Raw genomic sequence first — 15,246 nt, forward strand, 5'->3', positions numbered from 1 at the left:
CTGTTGAAATAAACAGAGATTGTGACAAAATTACATTAAATTCGGTTTAATGACAGCTCTGGTGTGAAATTGTAAATTGTTAACAGGTCAAAAATAGGGTCTGTATTTGCACAAAGTTGGTGGGTATGGTGGTTTGAAAGAAGTTAATGTCAATTTTAGGATGGACAATCTAGCACAGCAATAAAATCAAAGCTAGACACAATTTCTTAGAAACAAGTTTTAATTTTTTTGTGCAGTTTGTAGAGTTAAATGCCTTGTTTTAAGCCCTTAGTGTTTCAAAAACCTTAGTGTCCACTTCAGACTTCTTAGAAAAGATACTTAATGCTAAAAGTACATATATGAGAAATCTAGTAGTTGAAAGAAAAATGAATTAATTTTGCCTTTGCCCTGTATGTGTAGTATAGGACTCTATTGTACAGAGCTTTGGATATTTTGAGAGAAACTGTGTGGTTACACATTTGCATTTAATCACTATCTTCCCTCTGCTGAGCCTAACCCTAGGAAGTGTTGGAGCACACCATCTGCCAGAAACCATCACTCTAGGTTTTCATGCTAATTAAAGTCTTAAAGTTGACATTAATTTACGCTGGCTGTTTCACATTGTGCAGGATGTTTGTGAGTATGTGCTGGTTTCATTTCTGTTTACTAGCTCTCTTTGCAGTAGCCATTTCATTTGCTTGGACTTGCAAAGACAATTTTTTGTTCAAATTCCATTCTTTGTCTGTGTAGATGTTTAAAAAATTTGAGTCACTGATAAACAGTAGGGTTGTATTGTTCAAACTGGCTTGGAATCAAAATACTTCATGCATTTCTCTAAATAATGTATAATGCCCTAGGTGCATTGTTTTCAGTATTCATGAGAGGTTCTGACCTACCAGCTGAGTAGAATTGCATTTTTTTCCCCTCTTTTTGAAGCTTTAATTTTAGCTATGTATGAATTTGAAGTGTAAACTTGTAACTTCAGAGCTATAATTTTAATCTTTTTTTCTTTGCATCTGTTTTAATTTTCTATTCTCAAGCCCAGTAAATTCCTGGCTGTGCTGTAAATCCTGATTGTGATTGTACTTACAACACTGCTGGTTTTATTTATATGGCTACAAACAGTTCATTTTTGTAGCTAGACAAGGCATAACAGCACTTTTTTTTGTTTTTGTTTTTTTTGTTTTTTTTTTTTAAACACTGTTGAGATCTCAAGCATGAACTGCCCCTAACCAGTGGTTTTTTTGTATGGTTCAAACATATTAAAGGAAAATTCAGTCTGGTGGGTGTGGGAAGCCATGGAAGAAAATATTTTTATTAGCTTTATTCTTTCACTAATACTGGCAGACCAATAGCTCTTGATGTTTTCCAGTGCTCATTGAACCTTATTGCAAAAGATCAAAATGAATGAATAGCCTGTAAATTAAAATGTATTTTATAGACTGCTCCTAATTATCTACACACAGAAACAAATAATACACTTATTTTCTGTAGTTCTGAAAATATGGTAAGTGTGTGTGACTGCATCTTTAGCTAGACTTCAGTCTCTTATTTTGAATACTGGTCAGCAGACTTTTTTTCCTCTTGTTTTTCTACATCAGCTGTTTCAGATGGAGTGCTCTCATCTAGCACTGGACTTTGTACTGCTCTAGCAGAGAGTAGATTAGTTTATCTGGTTGTTTAGGATGTTCTGTTCTCTTCTCTCTCTCTGAATTTCTGATCTTCAAGGCACTGGATGATCCTCGCATACTTGTCTCATATAACTGCCCAGGAAAAATTAAAAATATATTCAATTTTAACCTTGACTAATACCACTGACATTAGCAAGGTAACTTCATCAGCATAAAGCTAAGCAGGCTCACTGTTCTCTACAGTGCATGCTATTGTCCTTGGAGGGCAAAACATTTGGAAGTTGGCAAGGTGTTCATCTTAAACTATAAAGCTATTAATGAATTAATTCAGGGCTCTCAAAACTTCTCCTGTTCTCTTGGTGGTATTACCACCATACATCAGGCCTGCTGAAGTCCTTGCATTGACAATTGAATTGTAAAGGAAAAGAGCTGGCAAGGCTGTGCCTGGTGAGGAGAACACTATTTAGGGATTTGCTTTTCCTTGTCAGAATTTGCAGCCTGTTTGCTTATCTGGTTGCTGCAAATTCTGCTTTTCTTTGGAATTGGAGAATGGGGTGGATCAGGTATTTAGAGAGCATTTATTTTTTTTAACTAGTGATTTTTTTAGAACATGATTTGTTGGATAATTTAAATTTGTGCTATTTTTTTATATTAATGCTGTGTGTACACTTGTATGATTAGGTGCACTTTGACAATTTTTATAAAGATTTTAATATATCAAGTAAAATAAGTATTTTATATGTTTCCTGTGGGGAGTAAATTGAGTAATACTGGGGGTTTCTGGTTTATAAAATACAGTGAAGTTCTTCAAGTATGAAACCAAAATTACCTTAGTTCCCTTTTAAATTTTAGCATAATGTGGGGATAAATTTTTATAAATGCACAAAATTTTGGAAGTAAAAATGGTTGCAGTTTTGGTGTAGTGCCTGAAACTGCCTCTTAGTGTGAGTTCTGTTTTTTAAAAAAAACTGAACCGAACTGTTTGTGGTTGTTTTGCTTTAATATGAGTGACACAAGTGTGTTGATTTGGGGCTGCTGAATATCTCATTGACTTTTTCCATGCATAGGTTTTTCAAATGGAACTATTTCTTAGATGTTACCAATACTTGCTTTTTGTCACAGATTTTCCCGTTCTTTCTCTTGATGTGTCCTGTTCACATGTGCACCTGCAGATCTCTACTGTCTCAGAGGTGGAGCAGAATTGCCCACTAAAGCTGGTAGATGTTTGTGGAAGAAGGAATGCTTTGTTGGATAAGCAAAGAATAGCTAATGTTATCTGCTTACATTCAGTATCAAATCTTCTTATCCTTTAACTTACGGGTTCTTTCTGTTTTGGCTTGTCTATCTTTTCTTTTTAGCTCCTCTGTCCATTGCTGGGTTCACATTCTTCTGCTGTGAAGTTCTGCTTCACCCTTTTGTTCCCTTTTGATGCTCACATCCTCTTTCTTTACTTGGTGGACATAGACCTGCAGAACCAATGCTTCACTTCTTGATTTTTATGGGGATTTTGGAAGTTTGCCCATGTGAGATCTTCAGAGAGGGAAATGAGGAAAACAGGATGAAATGTCTCAAAAAGAGACCATCTCTCCAGTCTTAGAGATCAATTAAATCACAGTCCTTTAGCTTCTTAACAGGGGACCTGAAGTTCCTTATGAGACGAACACAGTTGTATCACTGTTTGAAATTAATTGCGGGATCACGACCTTATTGTTAATGAGCAACTTGCCAGGTAAACTTGAGCCCAAATCCCTCAAAGCCCCTGTCAAAATTAATCGGTGTTATTTTTCAAAAGCTTCCTAAAAACTTCTATTTTTTTTTTTTCTTTTTTTTTGGCTGTTTCCTCCTTGAGCTGAGGACACTGTATCTAGTGGAAAGCTTTTCAAGTTAATCCTTCCATCACATCCACAGTTTCTTCCCTGGCTCTGTTGTTTCCTGGTCTCTCATAAGTGTTATGGAGTGCCCTATTCCATTGTACCAAGTGCTATATTGCTTCTTCATCCTGCCTCCTGTTCATATGTGAGCATATTTGTTTTCCTTTCTGTCCCTTATGCTCTAAATAGTAGTTAAATGTTAGATAGGGAAGTATATTCCTAATGCTTACTTGCCATACCCAATACAGAGAGGCATTCTGATATGATGAGCTTTTTAAAGTGGGCTGAGGGAATACACAGGGAGGACAATTCTTTCTCCCACTATCATCTTCTTCAGTGCTAAAGCCATGTACTAGCATTCCTATGCTTCAGTCCAAATACACGTTCCTGAAAGACATATTAGCCAAGTGAAAACCATACTTTGTGAATAATGTGTACCTAGAATTAGATGCATTTCAGATTAATTAATGGAGACTGATTCTACTGAACATTTGTCAGTGGTTTATTTGGAATATGCATATTCATTTTGTAAAGTTCTACTGATTTTGAGCACTTAATTTTGTAGCACTGGATTCAGGATAACTGCACAGCAACTAAAACGTTCACTGTAAAGAGTTGCCAGCTGAAGATATAAGTCAGCAGGCAACAGCACGTATATAAACAAATTTGCAGTAACAGTGTCTGTTTTGGGTAAGCAATAGTCTTGCTGACCAACTACTACTTTCATAGGATAGGTCTTGGGATAAAAGATTTCAGAAGGGCTTTGAAGGACAGAGTTTTGGCTTAGGTAGGCCTAAATATTAATGAAAATAGAGGAAAAAGGATGGAGGTACCTAGTCTGAGCTTTCGAACAGTTTGTAAAGACTGGTACCATGTGTAGTGTAGACACAGAAATTGTTCTGGAAAAGGTAAAAAAAATGGTATCGATTTTTCTGCTGCAGTAGGTAAACTGTTGCAAGTTGGATGGGATGCAGACTGAAGTGATAAAAGTAAATTGCTGAAACATTATCTCTGCTGGGGTATTTGGAGCAAATGTGAGGAGGAGTAAGTTGAGATTTCATGTAATTCAGGGACATTGCATCTCTTCTTGAATTTTAATTACTGGAGTCCCTGATGTTCTTGTGTGAGTTAGAGGTCATCACACAGTTAGTCATGGCAATTTGCACTTGTTTCCACTGGTGTTTGAATGAGTCATGTCCATGATGCTGTGCAGCTGTAGGCAGAAGGGTGGAATGCCCTTAGGAATGTAGCAGAAGCATGTGTGTGTGTGAAGCAAAAGCTCCTAGGGGATAAAATCAGTGGATCTTTTACTCTAGTTTGCAGTACAAATAAAATCAGTCTGTTCTACATATACTGAGACATGCCATGTCCAGCATGCTCCAACTTGCACCTTCATACTTAAGTAGTGTGTATTTCAAAAATCTACAGAGATGGAGAGATCTCAAAGGTACAAGCTGGAGAAGGCATGTGATTGCATCTGGTAATTTTACAGCAGTTCTGTCTGTGTTAGCAGCCATGCAGCAGCTTGGTACATTTTCAGGGTCTCAGGCTCTCTTTGAGTCTCTCTTGTCTTTATTCAAATTTGGCATTGGCACCATTGGTGTTGGAACTATTGAGAAGACGGTTCTCATGGTTTCTCTTTCAATGGGGTAAAAAGGAGATGCTTTTGAAAATGTCCCCAGGAAAAGTCACTTTAAAATAAACTGACAAATGTGTTTGCAAACATCAAATACTGGAAATGTGTCCTAATTTTTTTCCCCACAAGTACAGTTATGAAAGTATAAAGTAGCACAAAGCTGACTCAGGGCCACTCAGCAGTTTCCACCACTGTAAGAATATTTATATGGCAGTCAAATCATAGTGAGGATTTGGGCAACTTGATGGTACTGTTGTGTCTGCACTTAAATTTTGTTCAAGTTATCACAGCTAATTCATAATTGTAGCTGATTGTTCTGTGAAAATGCCAAGGGCCTGGAAAACACAGATACTTCATATGGCTTAGTGTCTCAAGGTCTGCAGGATTTTTTTATAGCAACAATAATGAGAGGAGGTAATGTACAATTAGAAGGGTGAAGGTTTCCAATCAAACAGCTAAAAATTACAGCATATTTGCTTGAAGATTTTTTTATTGAAGCACTCTATAAAGAACTGTTGGACAGACCTCAGAGTCTGAAAAGCAGATGATGTCTGAGTTACTGAGATTCTGGCTATTCTCCGGCACCCACTGAACTGAAAAATGGTTGTTGGGGTTGAATGACAGGATTCAGCTTTTCAATTCCAGCATTGATTGTGAATATGTAGAAATTTTATCAAATATTTTAGAAGAGTGACTAGCTACGAGGATGTTAAAGCTTTCTGTACCAAATTTTCATGTTTGGTTGTTCATTGTCTTCAAATCCATGCAGAATTTGAAACTGGCAGTATACCGCTATTTAGTTTGTCATACCAGAAGTATGATTCAAGTTGCTTATAGTAATTTTTTTTTCCTTCATTTTAGCTGGTGTCTGTTCATGGTCACAACTTCAAAAGGGCTTTTGTCTTTTTTTTTCTCTTTCAATTCTTCCCACACATTTGACTATTGTTTAGAGGTGTTGTGAAGTAGAGAAAGAGCATCCAATAACAGCTGAATTCCATCCCGTTTTCTCATTTCAGTCAACTCTAGTTACATTTTGAAGGAGTCCTCACACAGTCATAATTCCTATTTCTAAGAAGTTATGTTGTTTCTCATAGTGGTCAAATGTATCACTACTTGCTCATAGACAGTTAATGCCAACCAGTATGACACCAAACTATTCATTGTTGCAACAAAATGTTGCTATGGGGAGAAGAAGAGGGAGGCTAAATAGCAGCTTCAGATTTTTTGTTGTCTTGCCTTCATCTTTTTCTGGAGTTGTTGAACCTCCGCACTTGTTTGCAAGCTCTGTGTATTTTGTTGGCCATATCATCAAGAAACCCATACATGAAAAAAAGCACATAAGAATCTTGATAAGAATCTTGAAACTGGAGTGAGAAGAAATTGAGATAATTTCCAAGGACTTCTGGGGAGGGATTAAAGGGTTGTATGTCCGCAAGGTCAACCAGTATCGTAAAAGGGGTTGTCAGATGTCAGTCTCTAGAGAGAATGTGTTTCTGGCTAGGGAAAGCCTCAGAATCATGAGAGCTAAGATTGTGATGCTTTCCCTCAGTGGTCAGATATTTCTGGAGGAGTGTTTATGCTTCCGCAGTTTACACACAGACCTTGTGTGTGTGGAGGAGGCAACAGAGGATTTACAGTGCTCAGGAGAATGGTTTAATCACATGTAGCAAGTCAGGTGCTTTCTTTCTTCTTTTTTGTTCCTATGAGCAAAAACATGCTGAAAGGGGATTTTGTTTTGTCAAGAAATGAGGTGATAGCAAGAGGTGGCAGCAATAGCAATATCCAAAGCAGATGTGGGAGTCTGCTTGCATCTCTCTCTTAAATTCTCTTAAATACGGAAGGAGCATGAAGCAGTACTGTGTCCAACTGCCTACTTACCTCTGCTTGAGATCTTCTGAAAACTTCTCTGTTCCAGGGTCATAATTTTATATTAAATATGCTTTTTATCTGAGTGGAAGTAGGTCTTACCTGATTATTAGGAAACCAAAATGTGTAATAAAATCCAATCTGTGAGCCCACAGTTTACACAGGGCTGGTTGACTTATGTGCAGAGTATAATACCTAAATGTTGTAGGTAACCAGGTGCAAAGGAATACAGCTCTAAAGTCAAGTTTTTAAGAAGACGAACATTATTATTTTAAAGGTAATAAAATCTGATGAAAGATAAGAATTTAGTATTATTGGAACAAACATTCAGTTAAATCGATTCTGAGAGATGGCAGAACCTGCTACTATCTTTCATCTGATCTATTATTCACCTGAAAGTATTACATTTTTTTTTACAGGTCTTCAAATATAGTAAGTGAGAATGTGAAATCATAATTTTTTATTAAGATTCTTTGAGAGGGAAAATGGAAATGAAAAAACATACTTTGTTTTTCTTAATTTCCTGACCATATAGATTTCCTTCGCCAGGAGCACATGCCATGAAGGAGCATCATCATTGCTGACAGAGAGCTGAGATTCAGAAGTTAGTTTTACGTGACTGAGTTCTAGTTATTTGGGCTAGCTGCTTAATCTGGTTTTCTGCATCTGTAAGATGATAGTATTGTGGTGGAATTGACAGGAAAATTCAGTAGTTAATCTTTCCTATTAATTACTGCACATCAATGAAAGTTACCATTCCTTGAAAATGGTTTTAAAAATTTTGCACAAAGATGAAGGCTTAGATAACAAGGGGAGAGTGGAGTGGATCAACTTGGAGACAGGTATCTGAGATGAATAGTGCTCCAGCATTAACATCTTTTTGTATGACTCAGGGTGAATTGCAGGCATTTGTACATTTTGTTCTGGGTCAGCTTACCAGATAAAATACTACAGTACTTGTGAAGGTACTTGTTGCACCATCCATTTCCCAAAGCCAAACATTTTCAAAGCATTTTTGTCATGTGGATGCTGAAACAAAAGCGGGTCACTTCTTTCTCTGCTCTCTTCTGGATGTCCTGCTTTATATACCAGTAAATAAACTGTTTTGTCTTAAAACTTTTCTACCTGTTCAATTTTGCTTTGGCTTGATCTAGAGGTTATTTGCCTTGTAGCAGAAGGTGGGAACAGTGGAGTCTATAGGAAGGCTGGTCTGCAGTAAGTGCAGACCATAACAAGACATGCTCACTGCCAGAGTAAACAGGTTTATTTATTTATAATATGTGTATTGTACATGCAGTGCTGGTAGACCCTTTGTCCTGAATGATTCCACAGGCAAGTGAAGAAGTAAACTGCAAAGTTTTTCAGGAGCATTTGGTACTAGAACAACTTCCCACAGATCATTTGAATGTGAGAAGAATTCAAGCAGGCTTAATGACTTTGCTGAACTAATTAAAATGGGATTTTTTTTCCCAGTCAAATTGAAGAGTATTGAGAAGGAAGGCATCTCTTCTGTTTCAAAGCTTTCTTTTATTTTTCCTCTGTGCTTCACCCCTGTGTTCTCTGCTATGCTTGAACATGCTTTATGTTCATACAGTTACCAAGCTGATCCTTCTTTGTATATTGCATAGGGAAAAGTTTCAAATGGTCCAAATTCTATTTCCATTGAGTCCAAGTTTTTATTCTTTTAAACATAAGTTGAGAATGCAATTTGGCCCTTGATAAATACTGAGATAATGTGATACAGCCTGAACAGTTGAGCACCGTTGTTTTATGGGGAAGGCTCAGTATTCTGGATTAAAAGCTGTTAGGGAACCAGACTAAAAATTGAGTATAAAATCATAATATAGTTTCAGATGATATGCAGTTACATTCAAGACAACACAGAGAATTCAGAGACTGTTACCTGATTGATTAATTCCAGCATAACCCAAATTCTTTATTTCTGAAGCTGCTTATTAGGTTTCTAGTGTTACGTCTTTGCAACAGCTTCCACCAAAAAGGGTCCTGCTTCTAAATTTATAGAGATCTATTGTGCATGTGGCCAACTTGATTGCTGTAGCAAGTGTCCAGTCCCTCTCTAAGTTTGCAGTTTTCATTATGCCTCTTACATGTTTGTAGTTAAGGGTGGCACCATGTGTGTCATTCCAGGTTCTGTAGAAACATCCAGTCATGTATTGTAAACTCTATTAATCTGTTGGTTCACAAATAAAAACAGATATGCGAAATGCTTTGAAATAGAAATAAAAATGAACATATTTTATGGAAAGTCGTAGCAGTGCAAGGCTCTTCATTTAGGCTTCTGTGCCTTTTGCTATCTGTCTGTACATCACAGAAAATATGTGATGAGATTTTTATTTTTAGATTAGGGCAATGACTTGACTATCTGGCGTTCAAATAATTGTGATGTTGACAATATGATTATTTTGAGAATTTTCTCTTTGTATCTATAGAACGTGAATGTAGTACTTACTATTTCCTGTAAGCAGTGCTCTGCCAGTGCTATCAGAGGCAGTAGCTTAAAGGGAAAACATAAAAGCAAAGAAATAAACTCAAAACCCATTGGAAGAGCTCTCTTTTAAATTTGTTTCAAATGTTTTAGGTGGCAAGTAAGTATTTCAGCCATCTGTTGAAATGTCAAGATTTTTTTATTTGCTTAAAATGGTATAATTAATTTTATTGCTCAAATTAAGTACTGTTCACTCCACTACCTGCCCTTCTAGAAGAAATCAGTGATTTATATATTTGTTAAAAATCAGATAGCCTAGGCTATCAAGCTTTAAGACACAGCTTTTAACACAGATTTTATTGTGACCTAGTAGCATATTATTAATATGAATGCATCTCTTTAGTATGAGATTATATTTGCACTTACCATTTTTTGTTTGTTTTTCTGTCTGTTCTTCTCTCCTGGTACCATTTTCTTGCAGAGATCAGAACATTCTGGATCCTGCATTGGAATATGTTAAGGTAAGGTACTGTTTCTTACCCTCAAAATAATTTGGTGTCTACTCAACAGAGCATTTTCAGTCATTTGTTGGTAAATGGTGCAGCTATCTATCTTTTGGTACAGAGAAACTAAATATACATGCCAGATAGTTTTCTTAAAGCTGCAATGAAATACTTGTGTTATTGTATTTTGGATGTAGGTTGCATTTTTGTACAGTGCTTCTTTACAGTTACATTGTGCAGTTACATGGCCTAAATTCTTGCTTTGGTTAGCATATTAAAAGAAGCTGTATTTTTTGCTTGTGGATTTCTGGGGAAGCAAATAGTCACATCTGAAAGTTCTAGCGCTAAACTTACTAAAATTACAGGTAAAAATTCACTTCTGGTCCAAAAAGTGGCTGGAAAAGTGGCTGCCACAGGAGACTGTCAGAACAGCTGCTGGATTTCTGCTCTGAGCAGGTAGTTCAGTGTTGCAAGGTCCCTGGTCTGCAGTTGGGATACAGAGAAGAGAAGGTCAAAAGCCTTCACCAGAGCTCAGTGGAAGAGGAGATGCCAGAGGCAACGAAGTGGTGGACATGTTAATTGCTGTATTTAATTTATTGTCTTGCACTGTGCTGTACTGAGTATGCTGTTACAGTTTTAATAATGTGACTAAGTAGAAGGCAGAAGTATCATGTGCCAGTTCATCAATACGTGTGTCTTGTCTTGTTGCAGCAAGTTCTGTATTACAAATGTGGTTTCTGGTCTTTTCAACTTTTCTAGTAGAAGCTTGTCTTGGACTCTTGTCAATAGCAGTGGTGCTAAGCTTAGTTATTAAAACTTTGATGTTGAGGAGGAAAGCCTGGGGAAAAGAGACTTATGAGGGAGAATGCAAGGATTACCAATCCCCTCTTCCCCTTCCTTTTTCAGATTTTCCTGTTTGTATCCCTACCTTTAGTGAACTGCAAGTTTGGATCCTAGTTCAGTGGTGTTATAAAAGGAATTCTAAACAAGGAATCTGAAACTACAACTTCGAAAAATATGCAGAAATTGCTTTTTAATAATATAACTCCCCAAAACATTTTTTGTCTGTAATAATCTGGGTTGCTAATCACACTGAGTCCAGAAATGTATTCTTACACAGAAATCAATCAATCATAAATAAAGGAGGTCTGTCATCAGTATTTTATCGGTTAACTCCAACTGCAAAAGTTGTGGGTGAGTTCATACCAACAGGACCTCGAACTCCCTTTATTGGCTTTAGTTTTGGCAAGTATGTTTTCATTAATGTATGGTGACTATTATATTAATGTTGATAAATTTTCCAGATCCTCAAATGCATTATGGTGGCAGGTATAAACTGCCAAACATGAACTTTCTCAAGCTGAAAAAAATAGATTTCTGCAGGATGTTTATACCACTATTGCCATTTGCACTAGTCTCTTTGGTATATAATCTGTACATATGTAGTTTGAGCTAGTGTAGGCTTCGACAGATGTTGCTTAAGTGGTAAAAAAAATACCTTAAAGTGGAAAAGAGATAGTAAGAGAAGAGGGAGAAAACAAGAGCACTTTTGGGAATCATATTTTGCTAATTCAGGATATGAAAGTTCTGAGTAGCACATTTATATTTCTAGTGCACGGGAAAATATAGTTAGTATTGTATCTCAACAGAGAAGTGTTGATTTATTGACTGAAAACACATAAACTTGAGTATGAAGCATGTGTGATGTATCACTCATACATAAAAACTCACTAATTGTACATGGTAATTGCAGTCTTGATACTGATTCTTGTTTCTCTCATGTTGCTATTCAGGCTTGAAAGAGAAGAGAGACTTTGGATTAATTTGACTTGAAAGGATAGCAGTATCTTGAAAGTAATACATGGCACAAATCTGTGTTAGGGTAGTTTGGCTGCTGGGAATTCTACCCAAGAGTTACAGTCCCAAGCAAACTGTATAGTCTCAGGGCCCTGAGGGCACTACTTGTTCTCAGGTGTCCTGGCCAGCCTCCCTTGGTACCTCCACCCACACCCACTGAGCCAGGGCTGCCTCAGTTGTTCAGAGGGTGTTTCTGCTCCTGGTCCTGTTTCCAAGTGCTGTGTAGGAATCCCAGGACAGGCTTTGCCCCTGGCCCGTTAGCTCTCTTCCCTGAGGCTCTCTGGAATGTGATAGGACCTGTTGGGCTCATTGCCCTGCTCAGCTTGGCTGGGTGTGGGTGCTGTGGGACTGCACCTTGCTGTGAGCACACTGCCCACCCTGTGCCCTGGGAGCCCCACTCCTGCTGTCACTGACACACTCATTGCAGGTGGCTGTTTGGATAGATTCAGACAGGTGCTATTCTTATAACTGACCCACTTTTCAGGCTGCACAGTCATACCTACTCTCCTTCAAGACAAGCAGCTAGCTTTAAACTAGCTAGATTTAAAAAGCAGTTTTACAAAAAGACCTGTGCACAGAGCAGTGTGCTGGTTCATTGTGCTGGTGTACAGTGAGAACAACATGTCTGTTGTGGCCATAGTGACTACAAGCAGATACACTGATGGTAAACTTTGAAGCTCAGTATAGCACTTTGCTTTATAACAAACATTTCCTTGCTGAAATCTGTTGACTGAAAGTAACATAAATAAGTTCCTGTATTCAGAAATACTCTGAACACAGAAAAGACAGAATAAATTGATTTTTTCTTCTGTTTTATTCTGCTCAAGATACAAGACAGAAAATACTGATTATAGAAATTTTTCAGAGATTGTTCTCTATAGATGAGATGTGGTTTCTAATTCTTTTAATTGCATTGCTCACAAGTTGCAGTTTACTACATCTTGAATATTGATGTATTCATTCAGTATATAAAGAGAGCCAATTATGCAAAAGCAAGTTCTAAGGGGTGGGGGGGAAATGTACTGATTTGTTGAAGTCTGAGTATACTGAAGTGTCCATATGGCTTCAACTCTTTCTTTGTATTCACAGTGCTGCTGAAACCATGGTCACAGTTAAATGGCTCTTTCAAAAAAACCCTTTTATGGTAGAAGTGAAAACAGGCCAGACTGCTTTGAGTCAGGCTACTACCCAAGTCATGAAAGAGCTTCAGGGACACAATAGCACGTTGTACATTCTGTGAGATTTTTACAAGTTTTATGAACCAAATAATAGATCCATTGGAAGCCTCTGCAGGTTCTTCCCACACCCTGAGTCTGCACATCCACAGATTACTGCAGCAAGGGAGAAAGAATCAAGTGCTGGCAGATTAGTGTTTCAGAGTTTTTGTGAGTCATTTTGATCAAATTCATGTGAACTAAAGATAGCTTTCTGTCCCATTCCTATTCACTATAAATACTTTAGGATCTTTCTTTAGAAATCTGTGCTGTAATCATTGAAGCTGTATCTGAGTGAAAAAAAAAAAAAAAAAGATTTCTCTCCTCCTTTCATGGGAACCTTTCAAGCATTTCCTGTGGAAATAGTGCTTAATAATTCTAGAAATACATATCAGCAGTGAGTTGATAGATATAACTATGGCCTGAAGTTTTGGAGTTGTATTTAATTCCATTAGTGGAAAAATTGCAAAATTTATGACTGTCTGCTCAGCATGGTCATGAGGGACGTTTATATTTAGATTCAGACTTGAAAAAACTGTTGCTGGTTTAAGGAAGTTACAGCTGCAGAAAAAGAGTTTCTTGTGAAGTTCCGCTGAAGGATTCCTGTTCATCTCAGTCCTACAGTGTTAATTTTTCTCCATATTTTTACTCTTCTTTGATTTTGTTAGAAAGCAAACTGTTACAGAAATTACTGTCATTCATCATGGATTTGATTAGTGCAACTGAAAATAAAATTCTGATGACATTCCAGTATGTTGATCATTATCTATAGCTTTGCAAGATAGGACAGTATTTTGTGGGTTTAATTCAATTTCAGGGAGCTTACATCAGGTTATGAGATTTATTGTGTAGTTAACTGCACAAATTCATAATATTGTGGATGCCAGTCCAATATAGGCGTGGGTGTTTGACTCTCACCATTCTACTGGCTGAAGATACCACAGTAAGAGGGTGATCAAAAGTAAAGTTTATATGTGTATATGTAGGTTTAGGAAAGGTTAGAAAAAATCTGTGTCAGCATGACAAGTCACCACAGTTTGAGAAACAGTTTTTCCTGATGACAGTGAAATTTCCTTGTAAGCAGCCTTTTTTAGACATGGAAATATATTAGAGAAATCCCCACCTCACTGGAAAACTTGCCAAGTCCAGTGTATTCCTGTTCATGCTGTGTATCACACTCCTGCAGAGACTTGCCTGTTGACATGCGAGCTGGGACTTGTGAGCAGAAAGTTTGTTGGGTTTCTGCGTTGTCTGACAGCATTAAGTAACAGAGCTGGGAGGAATGCCTGACACTAAGGCACCACATGATCAGGAGGTTCTTTCTGAGTCTCTGGGGTGGTTTAAGGACTTCTTCCCCACACATTTTGCAACTGCAGCAAGGACAGCAGTATTACAGAAGGTGCAGTTATCAGATGGAATGTGGGGTTTTTATGAGGAGAGAAGCAGTATGCCCATGTGGCTAACTTGGACTTTACACATCTCTGTCACCACAGATTTGTCATCCAACTCAAAGATCATCAGTGATGTCAGTAAGGCTTCAGACAGACATTTCCTCTTTTTCTATGTTTCTCTGCTTAGCAGGAACAGAAGCTTCAAAACATCATTCCACAGTAGTTGCCTCTTGTATGTAAGCTGTGCGATTCAGACACATAAGATTCTGTTAGAGCCAGTCTGGTGTTAAATGCATGTAATTTTCAATCTCAGTGAAACCTTTGGTTTGATTCTCCATGGATGGTTGCTGGTTGTGCACTGCCCTCTGCTGGAAAATAAACACTTGACTGGATATTCTTAATCGAGTCATGGTTAATCAAATCACATTTCATAATAATTTCTTTGTAACTCTCATAGGAGCCTGACAGTTGGAAGTTGGTTGTTTTTTCTCAAGAGGCACAGAATGGGGGGGGAGGACCCTTCTCCCTGACATGAAATTTCAAAGGAGGTCCTAGAGGGAACTTGAGAATTTTTTTTTTTGTCAGGGTATCCCTGAAATTGTGTTAGAATAGATGTTCTAATTTGTCCAAAACTTCCAACAAAAGGAATTCCTTATGATCTCAAAATAATCTGCTCTGCCTCCAAAACTAGACTAGTCTAATGATCTTTTAATTGTTATTGTGGGAAAATGTTTCCTAAATTGTGATATTTTGTGCATAGATATTTGGTTTTGGAGGTTTTTTGTTTTTTGTTGATTTTGAGGGCTTTTTGTTGGGTTGTTTTTGGTTTTGGGTTTGCTTTTTTTTTTTTTT

General features: G+C 37.4%; 1 protein-coding gene across 4 annotated transcripts in view; it reads left to right on the plus strand.

Annotated features, from left to right (window-relative positions):
* Positions 1-15,246, plus strand: part of BCAR3 (BCAR3 adaptor protein, NSP family member) — an 85,365-nt gene that overhangs the window by 40,137 nt on the left and 29,982 nt on the right. For all 4 annotated transcript variants that reach the window (XM_079313660.1, XM_079313661.1, XM_079313663.1 and 1 more), the window contains one exon: positions 9,911-9,950. In XM_079313660.1, coding sequence (XP_079169786.1) covers positions 9,911-9,950 — 40 coding nt within the window. The remainder of the gene's footprint in view (positions 1-9,910; positions 9,951-15,246) is intronic.

Source organism: Erithacus rubecula (genome assembly GCF_903797595.1).
Source record: "Erithacus rubecula genome assembly, chromosome: 10".
In the NCBI taxonomy this organism is placed as follows: Eukaryota; Metazoa; Chordata; class Aves; order Passeriformes; family Muscicapidae; genus Erithacus; species Erithacus rubecula.